The sequence below is a fragment of the Hyaena hyaena genome, unplaced genomic scaffold (assembly GCF_003009895.1).
Source record: "Hyaena hyaena isolate Hyena2069 unplaced genomic scaffold, ASM300989v1 scaffold_634, whole genome shotgun sequence".
NCBI classification, from domain to species: Eukaryota; Metazoa; Chordata; class Mammalia; order Carnivora; family Hyaenidae; genus Hyaena; species Hyaena hyaena.
Genome location: NW_024081267.1, coordinates 295,806 through 317,881, shown reverse-complemented (window position 1 = coordinate 317,881; position 22,076 = coordinate 295,806). Strand labels below are relative to the sequence as shown.

Below are 22,076 nucleotides of genomic sequence, written 5' to 3'. Positions count from 1 at the left end.
TTCCTTTCTGTGTTGGTCATGTATTTAGTCATTTGTCCTTTGTCTCATTCCTCCTCTATAGGGGACAGGCTAGTCTGAATGTCACTGTCTTTTCAGTGGATAAAATTACAAGATTTCATTTCTGTTTTGCATATTTTTTAAAAAACAAGCTGAAAAGAGAGACATGAAGGAAAAAGTGGTAGCTTTTGACTGTTTTAGTGGTAGGATTGAGTATTCTCTCAGAACTGTACAGAGCTCTCAGCGTGAGGAACAGTTGGGGTGTTAGTTGGTGACACTATGGTCGGTGCTGCAGTTACTCAGTCACATCCTCTCATGTGCCCAGTTAAAGGGATCTGACCTGGAAATCACACTTACCAGAGGATCATCCCCGCCTGGGCCTGCTTGTGCCTATGTCAATCTTAACATTTGTACAAATGGCAGCGAGCAAGGTAAGAATAAATGAATCCTGTGATTTGTACTTTATTTTTTAGCTACACGTATTAATGTCTTTTTTTTTTTAATTTATTTTTTTAATATTTATTTTTGAGAGACAGAGACAGAGAGGGGGAGGAACAGAGAGAAGGAGATGAAGGATCCAAAGCAGGTTCCAGGTTCTGGCTGTCAGCACAGACCAGCCTGACTCAGGGCTCAAATTCACGAACTGTGAGATCATGACCTGTACTGAAGTCAGACACTTAACCGACTGAGCCAACCAGGGCCTCTAAACCTATGAATGTTTTTAAGGTTGTTTATGAGATAACTAGGAGCATCGTATAACTTTCTCTTTCTAATTGCCCTCAGAATGAATCCATAGAAGTAAATGACTGAGCTTGCACTTCCAGGAAGTAGAGTAGACATACTTTTCCCTTTTCCCACAGAGTACAACTAAACACTCTGGGTTTGATACATAAAAACAAAAAACAGACATCAGAAGAAGCAGACCAATGAGGGACCTTGAGACCAACCAGCAAAACTGTGGAAAGTTCCCTAGTGTTTCGTTTTGTCTCACCGATCGCAGACTTGGAGCTGAAGAAGTCGACAACCTGGAAATGCCAAGTGCAGACAAAAACGTTCCAACAAATTCTGCTTTTTCTAGACAGAAGACCTGGAGGGGTGTACCTAGCAAGACAGAAAACTTCTAGACAGTGTCTTTTTTACTGCAGCCAAACACAACAGAAGAAACTATGGCCCCACTAGCACTCACAGCAGCAAAGTCGAAGTGAGGAGCCTAGACCTTTGCCGCACTGAGGATCCTCAGAGCCCTGTCTCCCACAGTGGTGTCAGAAGCCCAAGCACTGAGCTGGGACTCTCATCCTACCTGGGCAGCAATAAGCCCCTCTGCCCAGTACTCTCACTGAAACCACTGGGCAGTACCAAGGCGTCCAGTCCCTCACCACCACGTAGAGCAACGAGGCCACATACTCCCACCATCCTGCCAGGGGACCATGAATGCTGCACAGGGAGTGGTGAGGAGGCGCTCCTACTCTTCAAGGCCAGGAAGATATCTTCAGGTGGAACTCTCTCCTCCTGCCCTCCGCCCCTGCAGTACTGAGGAGTCCTGACCTTTGTGGCAGAGGAGGCTGAACCAGGAGCCTAGACTTCTCCTCCCACCAGGCAGGAGCAAAGCAGTGTCCCTTTCCCTGCCAGTGTGATGTCAGACAAAGTCAGCTAAAATCGAGGATTTAAATAAGAACCAATCTCCGTACCTCACACATCCAGGTTTTAATTGAAAACCATCATATCAATAACCAGGAAGATCTTAAGCTGAATGAAAAAAGACAGTACATGTGAACACCAAGATGACAGAAATGTTAAAATTATCTGACAAAGTGTAAAGCAGCCCTAATGAAAATGTTTCACGGAGGGATTACAAACATAGTAGAAACATGAAAATTTTTAAACTGATAAATATAAGACTAGAATACAAAACACAGTGGATGGGTTCAGTAACAGAATAGAAGGGATAGGAAAGAGTTTGTGGATTGGAAGACAGAACAATAGAAATTACCCATTCTGAATGAGTGGGTTTTTTTAAATCTGAACAAAATGGACAGTCTCAAGGATCTATGGGATATTAACAGAAATTTAATATTCTATCCCTGAATTCTGGGAGAATGAGAAAGAAGATCAGGACTGAAAAACTATTCAAAGAAATAATGGCTGAAAACTTCGTAAATTTGGCAAAACATGTACACCTACAGATTCAAGATAACTGAGACAAACCTGTGTCCCATAAAACCCAAAGAATTCACATCAAGACATGGCAAAGTCAAACTTCTGAAAACTTAAGACAAAGAAGAAAGACATCCTGAAAGCAGAGAGAGATGTGCCCCCCTAACTTCTAGAGGAAAGCAATTGGAACAATATTGGATTTCTCATCAGAAACCATAGAGTCCAGAAGGCAGAATGCTACATTTCTGTCAACCCAGAATTCCGGATCAAGCAAAATATCTTTCATGGTGAAGGGAAAATCAGGACATTCCCAAGTGAAGGGAAACTAGAAGAATTTGTTGCTAACATGACATCCTAAAAGAATAAGTAGAGGAAATTCTTAAAACAGAAAGAAAATGACAAAAGAAGACACGTAGGGACAGCAGAGGAGAAGAAAAGACAATACAAAGAGTCAAAATATAGGTAAATTCAGCAGACTTTCCTCCTTGACTTTTCTAAATTATTTGATGGCTGTAACAAAAACTATGACATCTCTGTGTACGGAAGAATATTTAAGAGAATTAAAAGTAGAAAAGAGCAGAGTGATAGAAAGGGAGGTCAGATTCCTTTGCTTCCCTCAAGCTGGTCATACGCTGACACTAGTGGTCCAGCAGTTGTGTGTACATGAGGTCCCACCTGGTGCAACCACTGAAAAAGCCTGTTCCTAGAGAGAACATACAAAAACATGATAGAAGTAAAAATAGAATTCTAGAATATGTTCATATAACCCACAGGAAGCTTAGAAAAAGAAAAAAAAGTAGAAAGCAGAAAATTAAAACAGAAGGCTTAAGCTAACATGAATAATTACACTAAATGGGAGGTGCGGGCACAGGCTGGCTCAGTGAAGCATGCGGCTCTCAGTCTCTGGGTCGTGAGTTCATACCCTACACTGGGCATAGAGTTTACTTTAAAAAATAAAAAAGGGCCATCTCAGTGTCTCAGTTGGTTAAGCAACTGACTTCAGTGCAGGTCATGATCTCAGGGTTTGTATGATCGAGCATCACTCCAGGCTCTGCACTGACAGTGCAGTTTCTCTCTGCCTCTCCTAAACACTCTCTCAAAGTAAAGAAATAAACTTTAAAAATAATAATAATTACACTAGGTGTAAATAGTTCTAAATAGACTAGTTAATAGAAATTGGCAGACTTGGGGCACCTGGGTGGCTCAGTCGGTTAAGCATCCGACTTCAGCTCAGGTCATGATCTCACTGTTTGTGGGTTCAAGCCCCTCATCGGGCTCTGTGCTGACAGCTCAGAGCCTGGAGCTTGCTTCATATTCTGTGTCTCCCTCTCTCTCTGACCCTTCTCTGCTCACGCTCTCTCTCTCTCTCTCTCTCTCTCTCTCTCAGAAGTAAATAAAACATTAAAAAAAAAAATTGGCAGACTTGTAAACACATACTACCAACTATGTGCTATATATATAAGGAAGTATTCAAATACAACAGTATAAGTAAGTTGAAAGTAAAAGGATAAAAAAGGATGTACCACACAAACATTAATCAAAGAAAGCAAAAATGTCTATGTTCATTACAACAAAGTAGACTTCATAGCAAAGAAAGTCACCAGTGACATGAATAATGAGACAGATGTCAGTCCACAGGGAAAACATAATGATCCCAAAGGTGGATGCATCTAACAATAAGAGCTACAAACCGCAGGAAAGAAAACTGATAGGCCGTAAAGGAGAATGCGGAAATTCATAGTTACAGTGTGAAAACTGAATATATACCTCTTTCAGCAAATAGTAGAACAGCTTAGAAAACCAGAATCTAATCAGTATTAATGGAACAGCTCACCTAGCAACAGCGGAAGGTGCATTGTTCTCAGACTCCCACAGGATATTTACTGTGGGATGGATTGTGGTATGGGCCGTAAAACACATTTAGGGATTGAAATCATATAGAGTTCTCTGGCCTTGGGGAATCAAACTGTAAATTAGTAACAGGAAGGTGAAAGCAGAATCTCCACACACTGAAAACTAAACAAGGTTTTTCTAAATAATCCATGATGAGGAAAAATGTGTCAAGGGAAAAAAACACATAAAAACTGAATGAAAGGGAAAACACAACATATCAAAATATGTGAACGCAGGTAATTTGTATCTCTGAAGACTCATAGTAGGAAAGAAATGTTTCAGGGCATCTCCTTGGTAGCTCAGTTTGTTAAGCATCCGACTTCAGCTCAGATCATGATCTCACAGTTTCGGAGTTCGAGCCTGTGTTGGGCTCTGTGCTAACAGGTCAGAGCCTGGAGCCTGCTTCCGATTCTGTGTCTCCCTCGCTCTCTGCCCCTCCCCCACTTGCACTCTTGTGTATGTCTCTCTCTCAAAAAAAAAAAAAAAAAAATTAAGAAATTTTTTTTTTAATGTTTTATTTATTTCTAGGAGAGAGAGAGAGAGACAGCATGAGCAGAGGAGGGTCAGAGAGAGAGGGAGTCACAGACTAAAACAGGCTCCAGGCTCTGAGCTGGCAGTCAGCACAGAGCCCGACGCGGGGCTCGAACCCATGAACTACGAGATCATGACCTAAGCGAAAGTCGGACGCTTAACTGACTAAGCCACCCAGGCGCCCCAAGAAGAAATTTTTTTTAACTCTCAAGAAAGTTTGAGTGTTCACTTGAGTCTAAGACCATCACTAAGAGTGTTTAGATAATGCAGATGTCCATCAGAAAGTGGATTACTACATGGGGAAGGATTACTACATGGAATATAGTAATGAAATGTATCTATGAACTTTTCTATTATCTCAAAAATATTTTTAATGAAATAAGCAAGTTTCACAGTTATTCATACAATGGTGTAGCATTCTGTGTGAATTTACTTATATGTTGAATCTAAAAAAAAGAAACCAAGCAAACAAAGTAAAACAGAAACAGACTCACAGATGCCAGAAGCACACTTGGTTACCAATAAAGAGAGGTGAGGAGACAGGTGGGGTAGGTGAAGGGAGTTAGGAGATACAGACTTGGGAGTTACAAGATCCCTGAGTCACAAGGACGTGAGGTACATTGTAGGGAATATAGTTGGTGATGTTGTGATAACTTCATGTGGGGATCATTTCATAACATAAGAATACCAAATCTCAGGGCACCTGGCTAGCTCAGTCGTTAGGGCATGAAACTCTTAGGCTGTGAGTTTGAGCCCCACACTGTGTGTAGAGATTACTTTTTTTTTTTTTTCCCTAAGAGAGAGAGAGAGAGAGACAGCGTGAGCAGGGGAGGGTCAGAGAGAGAGGGTGTCACAGACTGAAACAGGCTCCAGGCTCTGAGCTGGCAGTCAGCACAGAGCCCGACGCAGGGCTCGAACCCACGAACCGCGAGATCATGACCTAAGCGAAAGTCGGACACTCAACCGACTAAGCCACCCAGGTGCCCCGAGATTACTTAAAAATATGTCAATCAATCAATCAGTCTACACCTTGTAAAAAAAAATTCTCTGTGATATGCACCTGACACTAATAGGATATCATATGTTAACTATACCTCACCACTCATTGTTTATAGATTAAAAACAGACTTGAGAAACAAAGTTTATAATAAGTTTGTCTTAGAAAAGGCGGGAAGGGTGTCTGAGGAGAAAAAAGAGATGTCAATTAAAAAAAAAAATTCAGACCCAAATGCCCTTGCTAGAGAATTCAACCAGACTTAAAGAAACTAACACCAATTCTATGAATTCTTCCAGAAAATAAAAGAAGAAACACCAATTCACTTTATTTAAGTAGTATTGACACCAAGGCCAGATAAAGACAATACAAAAAACAAACAAAAAAACTCTATAAACTGATACTTCGCATGAATATAAAGTTCTTCCCAAAAAATCATGAACTAGGATATATCGGTTGTTACAGAAAAAGCATTTGCCACAATTCAACATCCATTCAATGATAAAGAGGAAAAAAAACTGAGAAAAATAGGGAGAACTCCATCAACTTGGTAATGGGCATCTAAAAATAAACCTGCACATACCACTATACTTACAGGGAAGAGATTGCATGTTTTCTTCCCAAGATCATGAAGCACATTCTCACTGCTCTTACTCAGCATTGCACTGAAAGTTCTGTCCTGAAACACGGCAAGAAAAGGTATACAGATCAGAAGGGAAGAAATAAAACTGACCTGAGGTGAAGAGGACATGATTGTCTACATAGAAAATCCTGAGTAATCTACAGATTGACATGTGTCCTGGTTCGCCCACCAGCACCATCACCAGCTAATGCCAGGATGGCCATCTGTACTTTTGGACCTGTGATGATGGCCCCAAACTGCTACTCAGGTTCCATGATGTGTAGCATGTAGCTGGTCTGATGCTGCCAACATTCTGGCTCACTCAGTAGAGCCCATCTATGATCCCTGATCCTATGGAAGGAGGTGGTCAGACAGGCAGCAGGTGTGCATCATGATGTCAACAAGGCCAGGGTTCTCTGTCACTTTCAGTCCCAGGGGGCATCAGAATGAGCAGTGACCAGACAGATGGGGCCTATCTCCCGCATCTGCTGACTCCCAGTGCTGCCGCTTTCTGCCCTGAGTGGCCAAACAACTGGGAAGAAGAGCTCCCAACTCCAGCAAACTGTTTTTCCAGTACCGTTACCACCACCTGCCTTCACATGATGTGGTACGTGTTGTCCTTTCTGTCTGGCCGAAAGCACTCACATGGCAAAAAAAAACCTGTAAATGATCTTTAAATTCATCATCTTAAAGTATTCTTGGTGTTGTATATACTTTTGGGTTTGTATATTAATTGGTACATTTTGTTTCTAAGGTAATTGAATAAAACCGTATTGCTTATAAAAAGGTAAAATTCATCACATTCACGAGATATCAGATAAACATAACAAAAATCACTTTAATTTTTGTACATTAGCAATGAACACATGGAGAATGAAATTTAAAGTTTCATACCATTTATAGTCTCTCAAAAAAGAGAGACTTCACGGGAAATCTAATTTTAAAAAGTGCAGGACTTACATGCCCAAGTCTATAAATTACTGATGAAAACATGGAGTGAGACATGTCATGTTCGCGGATTGGAAGATTCGATATAGTAAACATATCAGTTCTCCCCTAATTAATACACATGTTTAACTGCATTCCTGTCAAACCTCAACAGTGCTTTTTGGTAGACATAGACAAAATTGTAAAACCTACCTGGAAAGAGAAAGGAAATAAATAGCTAAAACAATTTCGAAAACTATGAATAGCATGGGAGAAATCACTCTACCCCATTTCAAAATTCACCTGAAGACTGTGGTGAGAGCGTAGCAGAGACGCTGATCTGTGTCCCAGATGGGGGACCCAGAAATAACACCCGTAACACGGGACCAGAGGATTTTTGAGAGAGGGGCAGAAACAGTTCTGTTGAGGCATCTTTTTGCCATGTGGCACCAGGGGAGCCCTGGACATGCGCCTACAGCATATACAGACCAACTCAGAAGAGAGCACGGGCCTAAGTGTAAAACCAGTAGGAGAAACCCTTCAGGATTCAGGACAAGATAAAGAGTTCATAGACTTGACACCAAAAGTCCAATCCAGAAAAAGAAAAATTGAGGAATTTGTGGTTTTTTAGGTGGAGTATTGCTTCTGGAAAATCCAAAAGGCGACAACAGACTGGACCTTTTAAAGCTGAAGAGTGTCCTTACTAGCATTTTTGGTATTAAAAATGCAGAGTTGGCTGTCCTCCATGAGGAGACAGGTATGTGGAAAGTCTTCTGACCCGAGGCAGGTTGTTTGGTATCAGTTCTGCTCCACAGCTGTGCCTTCCTCCTGAGTCTGAGTCGCCCAGAGGCCCCTCAGCAGATGCAGCCTCCCATCCTGCCCTCTGCCACTCCGGCACAGGCTGGGGTCTGGGCTTCAGAGGTTCCATGTAGTGCCTGTGTCTTGCTAGACCCAGATTCTTAGTAAGATGAACTTAAAAAAAGACCTTTTGAAGTCTCTCGTACCCCAAAACATGACCTTCTTCTTGCCAGTGTAATTAGTTAAGAGGAGTAGCCCCAGGAGCAGGCAGGGACAGTGCCAGTGGAGACGCGGGCAGAGCTGGACTTGGGGGGCTGCAAGTCAAGAATCGGCACAGCTCAGCTGGCTGGGAGCCTCCAGGAGCTGGGGGAGGATGGGGAGATGTCCTGCAACCTTCAGAGGGAGCAGGGCCCTCGGAACACCTTGATCTTGATACCTCATCTGTTGCCGTGATTCTTAACAGCAGCCACAGGACACTCTTTAAGAGTCTGAATGCTTTCTCAGGACTTTTAAATGTCTTAAAAGAGATCTGGATGGCCAAGGGGACTGGAGAGCCTTGTCAGTCGGGGCCTCAGCGAGGTCCTGCGTGCATGTGCCACCAGCTTGGCAGGGACCAGGGCAGGTTCACAGTGTCAGAAGCCCTCATCCTCGGTCCCAGGTCCCGGGGGTCCTGGGAAGTTCTGGGAGCCCCAGGTGTAGGTCTAGAGTGGAGGCCATGCAGACTGTCCATCAAGGACTTGCCTCAGCCACTTTCCCACACACCACGTCCACCTGTCATCGCCAGTCACAGCCTCCAGCACCATCCATCTGTGTTGCCAGCCCTAAACAGTGTATAATTATAGAAGAAATCTGTATGTGTTCTGTTGTCTTGCTATTTTTCACGTGTTCATGAGTCACATACTTTGTTTTCTTCTAACTAATTAGCATTTTTAATATTAGGTTTCTTTTGACACTGAAGTTTAGGATTCTGACATAGAACATTTTAAGAGGAGCGGTAACACACAGAATACCAAAGCAGGAAAAACAATTTTACCTTATATTTTTAAGTTATAAGGCAAGGTCCTTTGATAAAGCAAAATTAAGTGGAAAGCATCACTGCAAAGATACAGGATAGTTGAATAAGTAGGCAAAGATAAATGACTTCAGCTCTGAACTGTGTACCCCTGAAAGAATGATTTCTTGTCGCTGTTTTTGTTATTTTTAGAAATGCGAAACCAAACTGACTTACTGAGTCTTAGTGGAAAAACACTCCGTGTGGCAGCAGGCTCTGCCCCTGCCGTGGTAGACGGCCCCGGCTCCGCGCTCTGCCGCTACATCAACCTGCAGCTCCTGAATGCGGGCCCGCAAGGTGCGCCTCCCCAGCCACTGAACACCTGGGCAGGCGGGTCTGGGGCGCTTGGTGTCAGGGTTCCTTCCGCTTTCCGAGTCTCATGTGCTGATGGGAAGCGTGCGCCCCCTGCTACTCTAGGGGGCACACTCGGGCTTGTGTCTCTGTTATGTGGAAACATTCTCCAGCCACCTCCATCAGCAGATGAGGTAAACTGGCAGGTAAACGTCGCAGCTACATGAAGCAGAATGAAATGCTAAGGTGCTTTAAGTCTTCATTTTGGTTTTTTCTTTTCCTGAGAAGTATTCTGAAAACTGTTGGACATGTCCATGCATGGGTCAGCAAGACTGGATGGATGGGGTTTTTTTCCTTGCTATTTGGGGCCCCCGTTGTGTGCATGTGTTCCTAGAGTGTCCCTTCCCCAGCTGCAGACTCTTATATCCGTGGGAGTTTCCTTTCCCTCTGGGAGGCAGTTCAGGCTATCTCTGCAGACTGGACGCCTCCCCCCCGCCCAGGGCCCCACTGCTCTGCACTGGGTCCAGCAGCCAGAGGGTGGGCTCTCAGGAACTAACCCAGCACTCTGTTTCTTCCGTAGAGTGTGTGAAGGGAACGGTGGGCACGCTCCTGCTGGAAAACCCCCCTGGACAGAACGGACTCACCCACCAGGGCCTCCTGTATGAAGCAGCCAAGGTGTTTGGCCTTCGTAGCAGGAAGCTCAAACTGTTTCTGAATGAGACTCAAACAGATGGTGAGGACATGAATGCACTGGCTACATTGTCTTCATTTCTGTGTTTCTTTTGTCAAGAGTGATTGTTTTTAACGGGTACTTATTTTTGAGAGAAAGTACAAGCTGGGGAGGGGCAGAGGGAAAGAGAGCATCCCAAACAGGCTCTGCACCATCAGCACAGAGCCTGTCGCAGGGCTCAAGCCTACCACCCATGAGATCATGACCTTAGCCAAAACCAAGTGTCTCACACCCAGCTGACTGAGCCTCCCAGGCTGCTCCTTGATTTTGGAAGCTTCTCCCCGGCACAGCCAGACTACTCGCTCTTCTGCCTTAGCCTTCACTCCCTCATCAGCCAGATTTGAGCAGAAAAGCTTTTTTTTCTTTCAGAATTGAAAGCTTGGGGTCTTCTCAGGACTTTTCTGTGCTGCATCCTGCTCCGGGCATGCGTGTGGCTTGCTAAGTTATACACAGTTCTCGTGTCCAAGGGCATGCCATGCTGTCCTTCACTTTTCTCTCTGGCATTGAGCCCTCTGTTGTGTCAGCCACAGTCTTGTGCCCCCGGCAGCTGTGGGAATTTTGTTTGCCTAACCGTGTTTTCAAGCAGTGCCTACACTTACCCCCCGGGTGAGCTCCGATCAGACAAACTAGAGACAGGCATCTTCTGGGAGCCCTGGAAGTGGCTCCCAGTCACATTTGGACAAACACCTGCCTTTGCTCTGTTCCTTCTGGGACTATGGGGACCTTGGGCTCCTGTGTTCAAGCGCATCACCAGCTGGGGGATGCGGGGCAGGGAGCCACACGGTGTGACAGCATGAGTCTCCCTGTGCTTACAGGTTGCCTTTTTCTTGATCCAGCACTCACTTGCAGTCCACCTTTGGTGGTTTCTAGAGTTCTGACAACGTTGTTTCTGTTTGTTTCTGGTGTTTCTGAGGAAGCCCCGTGTAAAGAAGTGTTTCTCTAGATCTTTGGGGATGCTGTCAGCCCAGGCCCATACAAACTCCATTACTCAGGGCCCCAGTGGTGCGTGAGGGCCGGAGTCTCATGGGGATGTGCTCAGTCTGTCCCTGCCCTCCTGAAGTCAGGGTGTCCGCAGCGCCACGGTTTCTTGGGAGGACAGTCTGGTCCTTGCCTCCCCAGCTTCTGACGGTCCCAGGCATTCTTGACTGTGACCCCATCACTCTGACCCCTGCCTCTGCGGTCAGAGTGCCTCCTCCTCGTCTGTTCCACGGTTCCCAGGAACTGGGACGTGGGCGTATCTTTGGGAAGGCCTGTGGTTAAGCCCACTACATTCCCTTAACCGTCTTCTGGGTGGTGAAGGGTCTGCTGCCACGGGTTCCTTATTCTGGCCCCAGGTTTTGTGGGGGCTCGGGGTTCCTGGACTTCCCAGTCTGTGCAGACCCCAGGCTTTTCTCATTTCTCTTCAGTAGCCATTTAGTGCCGAAAGCTTTAGGCCACCAGGACCTCCGGGAAACCTTAATGTTCAGGTACCTCTTGGGATCCATGAATTTTGGCCTTTGGATTTCTCTCATGTTCTTCCCTTGCTCAGCTAATTTTTTTTAATTAATCTTTTATGTTACACTTTCAAATTTTCTGCTACATCGTCAGAGAGTAAAGCCTCCTTTGCACCTGCTTCTGTCTTTAACAAGGCACCACCATGACCCTGACCCTCACATCGGTGCCTCAGCGTGTCCGTCTCCACCAGCAGAGGCTCCTCCTACAACAGTATCCATACTCAGCCCCCACAGTGACATCCATGGGCTCCCTGCCATCAGCAGCTCCTCTCACTTTGCCCCCAACACACCCGGCTCTCACGTGTGGTTTGGCGGGAAAAAATAGCCTCCTGTTCCTGTTCAGCATGGCTGAAAAGTCCTCGTCCCCACACCCTCCAGTCCCCAAGTGCAGCCAAGCTGTGGACATGGCAAAGTGTCGTCATCTCTGGTTCTGTCCAGGTGCAGGCACCGGGCCCACGCGACCAGGGCGGAACCATATGTGTGTGACTCGGGCCCTGACATTACTGCCTGTGACAGGGCAGGCCTCGCCTGTGCCCCCACCGCCTTCTCCCTGCGCCATGAGGCTGGTGGCCACGCCATGGCCGAGAGACCTCAAAGGCTGAGTGACCCAAGACCACTGAGAAGCCTGGAGCCCCTTCCAGCCCAGTGTCTCCGCTAGTCCTGTGTCCCCAGCCTCATTTCCTCGTGCTCCTCTCCAAGTCGTTTTTCTCAAAGTAGTAATAATTCAGTAAATTAGAAGGATCACGGGATGTCCTACAGTTTTGGAAACTCACAGATGGCTTCCTGTTTGTTCCACTAGGTGCTCGCTTTCCTCTCCAGATCCTGTTGCGATCTGCCTATGAAGGAGATCGCTCTGAGAGTAATTTCCAGACTCCCTGCTTGTCCTGGCAGAGAAGGTGGTCCTTCCCTTCGAATCCAGATCTGCTAGAAGCAGTGGGCAAAGAGCAGTTTTAGCGTTTATTTTCTCTCCCTCTCCCTCCCTCTCCCTCCCTCTCCCTCCCTCTCCCTCCCTCCCTCTCTCTCTCTCTCTCTCTCTCTCTCTCTCTCTCTCTCTATTTGGGCTTTTATCTATTTAGTGTGTTTTCATCAATTACATTTGTTTTATACTTTAAGATGTCAGAGTTTTTGTCTTTGGCTGTATTGGCTTCTATATTCTTTAACACAGGCCTTCAGTTTCTGATAACTGCATTCTGGCTTTGCAAGATGTTATGGGTTTATCATAGCCTCATACTTCCCCAGACCTGGACACAATGTGATTCTCCCTCTGTTACTATTTAGAGACCACAAATCTGGGCCCAGCTGAGCATGGGTTCTAAGCCTTCTCTGTGCTCATAGGAAACACCTGTTTGGGGCAGGGCATGTGTACATCTGGGCTGGTGTGCCAGGCTAGTTACATTGAGGGTAGTCCCCCAAAAGGTCTGCCCGAGACTTCTCACACCAGCTATAGGGAGTCCAGGGCCTTCGACAAACTCTGTAAGAGGCCATGCGAGACGACTGTCACTTCTGCTACCAACTGTAAGTTCAGAGGATTTCCCAAAATCACCCTTGGCCTTGGTAATTTGCTAGCAGGATTCATAGAACTCACTGGCACCTATAGCACTTAACAACCACATTTGTTGTCAGAAAGGAATAAAAACTAGAACCAGGCAAAGGAAGAGGTACAGAGCACCAAATCTGGGAGGGATCCAGTCACAGACTTCTGTTGTTCGCTCCCGAGTGGTCCTGGGCAGTGTGACCTCCGGGCCCCAATGCATGACAGTGGTGAGCACAGTGGATTACCACCCCAGGAAGCTCCCCGAGCCTGGCGCCAGAGTTTGTGGTGAGGCTTCATTACATGGGCCTCATAGGTTTGTTGCCCACGTGGCTGCTCTGTCTCAGATGATACCACGTGACCTAAATCATGTGGCTGGTCTTTTTGCTGCAGCTGGCTCCGCCCTGAGTCACCTCACTAGCAGAAACTATCAGGTATATTCAGGGCCCACTAGAATTAACAAACCACTCCTGTCACTCAGGAAGTTCCAAGGCTTTAGAGTTCCTGCAGGACCTGGGACGAAGGTCAGACCTCTGGGGGTGAGGTCAGATTTCTTCACACAAGCAGTCAGCATTTTTCAAATATTCATACAGAATAGGTAGAAGATTTATTTTTTTTAATCTTCTTTCCATTCTAGAAATTACAGAAAAAATCCCCATGAAGACTTTGAATATGAAGACTGTGTACGTTTGTGTATTACCGACAACAGCAGACGTCTGACCTTCGTTATCTATGTGGCTGAGTCAACCTCCCCCTGCCACGTGGCTGTTCCCTGCACACACACTGAACATATCCCTGCAGGTGCACGCATCGTGTGCTGTATCTGGTCTGAAAATGAACTGGGATCGATCCATCAGGTGACTTGGAACCTCCAGTGATGCTCACACTTAGCCCTGGGCACCTTCGCATTCGTGCTGGGGGAAGGGTCACTTCCGCACCACAGAGCTCCCTTCTGCACTTGCAGAAGGGGTTTAATGGTGTGGTCTGTGTGTATCATTCTGTGGCCTTTCAAAACTTGAGACCTCTGGAAGGAATGGGTTAAGTATTTCTGCTACCTGGATTTTCCTGGGTAATTTGATGGAGTGATTTAAGTTTCAGTAAATCAGAACAATGAACAAATTTTCTCTCAGATAATAAATGTTTTAGAAGTAATTCATCCTCCCATAGTTGAATAAAACTTGAAATTTATAATCTTTAAAGAACACAAAAACTTAATAGCGACTTCTTTGTTAAGATGGTGGGCACCTGGGTGGCTCAGTTGGTTATGCTCCACACTTAGGTTCAGGTCATGATCTCACAATTTGTGACTTCTAGCCCTGCATTGGGTGGTCTGCTGTCAGCACAGAGCCTGCTTCAGATCCTCTGTCCCTGTCTCTTTCTCTGCCCTCACCTTCATTCATGCTTTCTCTCTGTCTCAAAAATAAACATTATTAAAAAAAAAAAAAAGTGGGACAGGATGCCTAGGTGGCTCAGTCAGTTTGGCATCTTAAGCATCTGACTTCAGCTCAGTCATGATCTCTCAGTTTGTGAGTTCAATCCCACTTCTCTCTCTCTCTCTCTCTCTCTCTCTCTGTCCCTCACTTGTGCCCTCTCTTATTCTCCAAAGGGATAAAAAAAAGGGTGGGCTACATATCTAATTTCACTTCCTCTAAAAATCCACGTGTCGGAGGAGTAGATGCCAAGACAAAATCAGCTGTAGGAGTCTACTGGGGGAACACAGGTGCAGGGTAAAGGGAGGACCAGGCATAGGTGGATGGACATACATGTGGGTCTGCCACCTGTGGACACAGAAGAGGAAGGATGGAAGGTTGATTAGAAAAAGCCCAGACTTCAGGGCCACCCTGGGAAAGTTCTGGTCAGGCCAGGGTCCTTCGTAGAGGAAGAGTCCCAAGTGGGGCAGACATGACCTGGCTCTGGCCAGAGCAGCTGCGGACAGCAGAGCCTCAGCCCAAATGATCCCGCTCTGGCGTCTCCTGCACGGGAGCTGGATGGTGCGTCTCTGGCTGCTACAATTACATTCAAGTTCACAAAGTTGAAGGGGAAAAAAACCAGTAAAGAACCAGTAAAGTCTGATTGGCCAGAATCAGAGAAATTGGAACCCTGTGCACTGTTGGTGAGAGTGTGAAATGCTGTGGTTGCAGCAGACAAGGAATTGAAGACAGTCCAGCAATCTGGATCTGTACTCCAAGGAAAGCTGGACCTGGAAGAGGTATCCTGCACAGCCAGGTTTGCCGCAGAATTACTCTTTATTACGTGCACCCAGCAGGATATCACTCAGTCTTTGGGAGGAAGGATGAGCTCTGGGGACCTTCTGCTGAGTGAAAGTTGAGCACTCCAGAATTCCACGTTGGTGAGGTCCCTGAAGGAATCGGACCCTGAAACAATGGACAACTGAGCTGCCAGGCCACAGGGAGGAGAGGGGTGTCCAGTGGGCAAGGTTTCAGTTTTGGCAAGAGGAGGAAGCCCTGGAGGTCTTTTCCTAACCTTGAGTATACTTAACGCCTGCTAAACCTGTACAATGGTTACGTCAGTAAATTTTAGGTATTTGTTGTTATTTTAAAATATTTTTAATGCCAAAGGGACAGAAGCCAACCTGAAAGAGCTCCCACTGGCTAAAGCTGGAACAATTTGAAGAAAAACATAATTTAGTATTGAATTAAAATTGGAAGTATAAAATAAATTCTGTGAGTCCATGAGAACATAATCATGGACCACGTAAGGGAGAAGTGACCGCTAACTTTGTAGACACCCCCTCATGGTACACCTGATTTCCCGCCCCTCAGGAGTGGGCTGCACATAGTGACTTACCTCCCAAGGCAGAGACAGAAAGCTGGCAAAAAGTAACTTCCCAGTTTAGTATCCAGCAAACACTATGTCAGACAGGTGACAGAAGTCAGCATCAGCCATGACAGCATACATTCCCATTATGATGAGAATGGCTTTCACCTCTGCCCCTTCCCACCCCTGAGAACCTGTCACCCAGTCTAACCATGAAGAAGACCTCAGACAAACCCAGAGTGAGAGACATTCCACACCATACCTGATTAAACTGTGAAGGCTGTCAAAAACAGACATAAAGGCTAGACATGATGTGGCATCCTGGGTGTGATCCAGGAGCAGAGAAAGGTCTTTACGGACAAAATGGGATCCCAATAAGGTACAGAGTTTAGTTAATGATGTATCATTGGTTCAGCAGTTGTGCAGCATGAACCATAATGTAAGATGTTAGCAATAGGGTAAAGTGGGTGTGGGGTACTTTTCTAGGAGTCAAACCTCTACAAGTAAGTTGTATCTTTAGTAAATGGAAGAAAATGAATTTAAAAATCTATGTGAAATGGCAGCTAAAAATATGAAATGCTCAGAGGTAAATTTGACGGAAAAGTGGAGTACCTGTAACCTGAAAATTGGCAAATACTGTTTCAACATCATGAAGAAAGCCTATAGAAGTGAAAGATTACATCACATGATATAAGTGGGCTAGAGCTGCCATGAGGAAACCCCACAGATGAGCAGTGTAAACAGCTGGAGGCTGTACGTCTAAAATCAACACATCCATGAGTCTGATTTCTCCTGAGGGCTCCCCTTGGCTTTCCTGTGTCCACTCCAGTGCCACCGTCTCTTGTCAAGGTAGTCCTATTGGGCTAGGGCCCAGCCTTATGACCAGTATCTTCCTAAAGGCTTCATCCTCAAGTACAGATGTATGCAGATCAGGGCTCCAACATGAATTCTGAAGGAACAATTCAGTTCATAACGATGGTCATGGATCCACAAATTCAATATAGTTAACCATTCTTCACAATTGATCTATATATTCAATGTAGTCCCAGTCAAAATTTTTTCAGAGTATTGTGCTGGGTGAAAAAGTAAAATAACGTATGATTTCATTTATATGTGGAATTTAAGAAACAAAACAATCGAGCAAATGGGGAAACAAAGCGGGGGAGGCAAGCCAACAAAAAGACTCTTAACTATAGAGAAACTGCAGGTCACCAGAGGCGGGGGATGGGTGAAACAGCTGATGGGGCTAAAGGAGGGCACCTGTGATGAGCACTGGGTGATGTATGGAAGTGCTGAATCACAGTGTTGTACACCTGAAACTAATGTTACACTGTATGCTAACTATACTTGATTTAAAATTAAAACTTTTTAATAATCCCAGCAGAGTTTTTTCATAGACATTAACAGGCTGTTTTTAAGATTGTATGGAAATGCAAAAGATTTAAAAGCCAAATTTTCGAAGAGTTGGAGGGCTTAAATAATCTGATGGCAAGACTTAACAAAACTACAATAAATTAAGACTGTGGAATTGGCATAAAGATAATAAATAGATCATTAGGGCAGAGAAGAGAATCAAGAAACAGACCTACATATATATTTTCAGTTGATGTTTTTTAATGATGCCAAAGATGTCAATGGGAAAAGAATAATCTTGTCCCCAAAGAGGTACTGGAACGAGCGATTGTCGTAGACATGCCCACACACAGAGTCTCAACCTACACCTGTCCCTATGCAAAAGTGAACTCAAAATATATGAAAATGTAAGCATAACTATAACAAAGATATAATATGTATATTTTATCACAATAAAAATGTTAACAGAACTAAATGTAAGAGCTCAAATCCATCCATTTTCTATAAGAACACAGGAAAAAAATCTTAGTGATTTTTTTTTACTTGGTGGGGTAGGTAGAATAGCCCCCAAAGATACCCACACCTTAATCCCTAGAGCCTACAGATATAGTATATACTAAGGAAACTTTGCAGATGTTGGGGCGCCTGGGTGGCTCAGTCGGTTTAGCGTCAGACTTCGGCTCAGGTCATGATCTCATGGTTGATGTGTTCAAGCATCGCACTGGGCTCTGTACCGACAGCTCAGGCTGGATCCTGCTTTGGATTCTGTTTCCTCTCTCTCTGCCCCTCCCCTGCTCATGCTCTGTCTCTGTCTCAAAAATATAAACGTTAAAAATGGAAGAAGAGAAAAAGAAACTTTGCAGATGTGATTTAGAGTATAGGCTTGAAAATTAAAGAGATTATCCTGATTTATGTGGGCGGGCCCATGCCAACCACAGGAGACAGGGGCCAAGTTCCCTCACGAACATGCTTACTATTGAGATCCCTTTAAAAACTCGTGGGCATTTCCAGAAGCTGGACCAAAGGATGCAAAAGTCTCTGGCCTATAACCCAGGGAAATACCTAAAACAGCAACGAGATGAGTTTGCCCACTGAAAGAATAGGACAAAGAAAAATGGTCTGAGCAGCCGTACCATCTTGTTTTAGGAGAGTGTTCCAGAAAGAGCCCGGGTGACCTTCTAAAACAAGTACGGGAGGAAGTGGCCTGTGTTGGGCAACCACAGACCCCATCAGTGGTGGGAAAGGAGGTACAGTGCTGTGGCTGGAGGTCAAAATGGACAGCGATGTGTGGCAGCGGAGAAGGTGGAGAGGGTCTTTGTACAGCTCTTCCCTTGGAGGGAAGAGATACGGGGTGCAATCTGGAAGTGCATATTTGTTGGTGAAAACTTTACCTGTGGAGAAAACTCTAAAGATAAGGAGCGTCTTGCATCTCCTTCCTCTTCGCCCACATCTGTGTATCCCACAATGCCACCCCTAAACCTTCGAGCCACGTCACCCTGAGGTGCGTCCCATAGGACTCGTCTCACCTCTGTGCTCCCCCATTCTTCTCCACCAGCAATCTTGACCCTGTAAGCTGGGTTTAGGCAAGTGACACATACATAGATGGTCATAAGAAGCCTGGTCCCCCTCTCTCCAGAGCATCACCCCTCTGTCCAGAAACACACAACGGGGTTCTTTGTGCACCACCTAAGGGACACACTGCACAGTCTCCTGGGTGTCTTCCCGCAGAACTGTATTCCAAGCCTTAGTGACAGGTACCCTAACACACTATCCATGCCCATAGCGTTGCTGCATTGATTCTGTGGCCGCTCGCTAAGAGATGTTGAAGCCCCGTGATGATGAACACAGAGGTCGTCTCTCATCATTTGTTGAACTGCGGTGAATGCCAGCACAGCCCCCAAAGTCAGATGGCATTGACTGCCCCTGAACAGGTCATGGGGGATCCCACTCTTTTCCTGGCAAACCAGGGGCTCCTGCTGGGCCATCCTGAAATCAGTTCTTTACCACAAAATGCACTTGGGAGACAGACAGGACAAGGGGCAGCAATCGCGGGACTTAACCCGTATTCGGCCAGCGGAGAGCAGGTGGAGCCTCCTCCCAAGGCTGGGAGTCACAAACAGAAGAAACCGAGGCCTCCGCTTCTCTTCCCTATGTGATCCAGGAAACTTGGCAAACTGGAGGGTCCTCAGTGATACGAGTGCAGTGAGGCTTCTGCTCGTGAAGGACTTGCTCTTGGCTAAAACGCTTGCCATGACTCAGTCGTGACAGACTTTGCTGAACTGCCACCTCCCAGACGTGTGAGCTTAGGCCCCACAGCAGTGCGCTAATCATGGCTCCCCATCTGCTTCCCATTTCAGCTTTTCACCAAAGAAAACCAATGACCACGAAGAACCCTGCTTGCAAATCTGTCTGCCCTTCTCTCTCTCTCGCTATGTCTCTATGTCTGTCTGTTTCTCGAGATTGCTTGCTCTTGCTGAACCTCCCTTACCTTCCTCATCAGAAGCAAAGCAGCCCCTCCTGACAGCTTGTGGCCGATTGCCCCCTGCTGCTGACAGGCTCTGCATCCCCCAGCAGGAGCCCACCATGCATCGGCCTCCACAGCCCACCCAAGAGTCAGGAGACGCGCTGCTTTGGCTCACCCGGCCTCCAGAGCAGCAGGAGAGCGAACATGTTCCCAACACCGAAACCTCTTACTCAAAACCATAATTTCATACTTTCCCACAACCCAGGACCATTGCCTCTGAGCCACTCCAGTCTATGAGGCCCTTGCCCCTCTCCGTGAAGGCCCCCTGCTGTGTAGATGCCCCGCCCACCCCCACCCCAGGGTCCTGACCTAGCTGTACTTGAGCAGGAGACTCGTCCAAGCAGAGCCTGGGCTGTTTCACCGGCCGGACCCTCCACCCCAGGTTCTGCCTGTTACCTGTGTCAAAGCAAATGAACAAATCTTTTAGAATTTCTAAAAAAAAAAAAAAAAAAAAAAAAAGAGGGAGGGAGGAAGGAAGGAAGGAAGGAAGGAAGGAAGGAAGGAAGGAAGGAAGGAAGGAAGGAGGGAAGGAAGGAGGGAAGGAGGGAAGGAAGAAAAAGAAAACAGAAGACTTTGAAAGTTTTATTCGAGCCCAGGTGAGGCCAGCTGCCCCAGATGCACAATCTTCACAAAGAAGAGAGAGCTCCGGAGAAGAAATGTGTAATACACATTATATGTGTTCTTTGTTACATCAAGAGTCACAAGTCATTGGGGTGCCTGGGGGGGGCTCAATCTGTTAAGCGTCTGACTCTTGATTTTGGCTCTGGTCATGATCTCACAGTTCATGGGACCCAGCCCCACTTTGGGCTCAGTACTGGCAGAGCACAACCTGCCTGAGATTCTCTCTCCCTCTCTCTCTGCCCCTCCCCTACTCACTGTCTCTCTGTCTCAAAATAAATAAATTTTAAAAAAAGAGTTCCAAATCATCAGGATGAAGGACGTTTCAGAAAATTACAGATTTTATCTTATGCTGCTAGTATGTGCAAGGTTGCAGGCCTCAGAGGTGTGGCAACAGGACTCAGGAATGTTTAGTCTTATCCTTAGCTTAAAATGTTTCTACTTTTTTTTTAAAAAATAGTTTATTGTCGAGTTGGTTTCCATATAACACCCAGTGCTCATCCCCACAAGGGCCCTCCTCCATGCCCATCTCCCCCCTTCCCCTCCCCGCCCCCATCAGCCCTCAGTTTGTTCTCAGCATTCAAGAGTCTCTCATGGTTTGCCTCCCTCCCTCTTCCCCACTATTTCCCCCCTTCTTCTCCCCCATGGTCCTCCGTTAAGTTCCTCCTAATCCTCCTATACGTGCAAACATATGATATTTGTCCTTCTCTGCCTGACTTAATTCACTCAGCATAACACCCTCAAGGTCCATCCATGTTGCTACACGTGGCCAGATTTCATTGTTTCTCATTGCCATGTAGTATTCCATGGTATAGATAAACCACATCTTCTTGATCCATTCATCCATTGATGGACACTTAGGCTCTTTCCATGTTTTGGCTATTGTTGGGAGTGCTGCTGTGAACATTGGGGTACATGTGCCCCTAGGCATCAGCACTCCTGTGTCCCTTGGGTAAATCCCTAGCAGTGCTATTGCTGGGTCATAGGGGAGTTCTATTGTTAATTTTTTGAGGAACCTCCACACTTTTCCAGAGGGGCTGTACCAGTTTACATTCCCACCAACAGTGTAGGAGGGTGCCCGTTTCTCCACATCCTCGCCAGCATCTAGAGTTCTCTGATTTGCTTATTTTAGTCACTTTGACTGTTTTGAGGTGGTATCTCAGTGTGGTTTTGACTTGTATTTCCCTAATGAGGAGGGATGCTGAGCATCGTTTCATGTGTCTGTTGGCCATCTGGATGTCCTTTTTGCAGAAGTGTCTGTTCATATCTTCTGCCCATTTCTTCACTGGATTGTTTGTTTTTCAGGTGTGGAGTTTGGTGAGTTCCTTTATAGATTTTGGATACTAGCTCTTTATCTGATATGTCCTTGACGTCAACCGCAGCAATTTCTTACTTGACACATCCCCAAAGACAAGGGAATCAAGAGCAAAAATGAACTATTGGGTCGTCATCAAGATTAAAAACTTCTGCATGGCAAATGAAACAATCTATTGTTTTATCTTTCATTTTATTGACTTTCTTTTGTGTCCTCCATTCTACTTATGACCTCAGCCACTGGACTGTTTATTTCAGTTATTGTATATTTGTAAGTTTTAAAAGTTCTATCTGTTTCTTCCTTATTTCTTCTGTTTCTTTGCTGAGACTATTTTTCATTTGTTTCAATTACATTCATAATTGCTCACTGAAACATTTTCATCAAGGCTGCTTTACTTCTTAATTTTTTTTAAGTTTCTTTTTTTTTAAGTACTCTCTACCCACAATGTGTGGCTTGAACTCCCACACTCTACCGAC

At 45.6% G+C, this 22,076-nt stretch overlaps 1 protein-coding gene across 2 annotated transcripts in view; it reads left to right on the top strand.

The window, feature by feature from the left end:
• IARS1 (isoleucyl-tRNA synthetase 1) overlaps positions 1–14,168 on the top strand; it is a 69,947-nt gene extending 55,779 nt beyond the window's left edge. For both annotated transcript variants that reach the window (XM_039216484.1, XM_039216482.1), the window contains exons 30-34: positions 323–428; positions 7,750–7,875; positions 9,121–9,264; positions 9,839–9,991; positions 13,650–14,168. In XM_039216484.1, coding sequence (XP_039072415.1) covers positions 323–428; positions 7,750–7,875; positions 9,121–9,264; positions 9,839–9,991; positions 13,650–13,732 — 612 coding nt within the window. In that variant the 3' untranslated portion in view covers positions 13,733–14,168. The remainder of the gene's footprint in view (positions 1–322; positions 429–7,749; positions 7,876–9,120; positions 9,265–9,838; positions 9,992–13,649) is intronic.
• Positions 14,169–22,076: the final 7,908 nt, after the last annotated feature.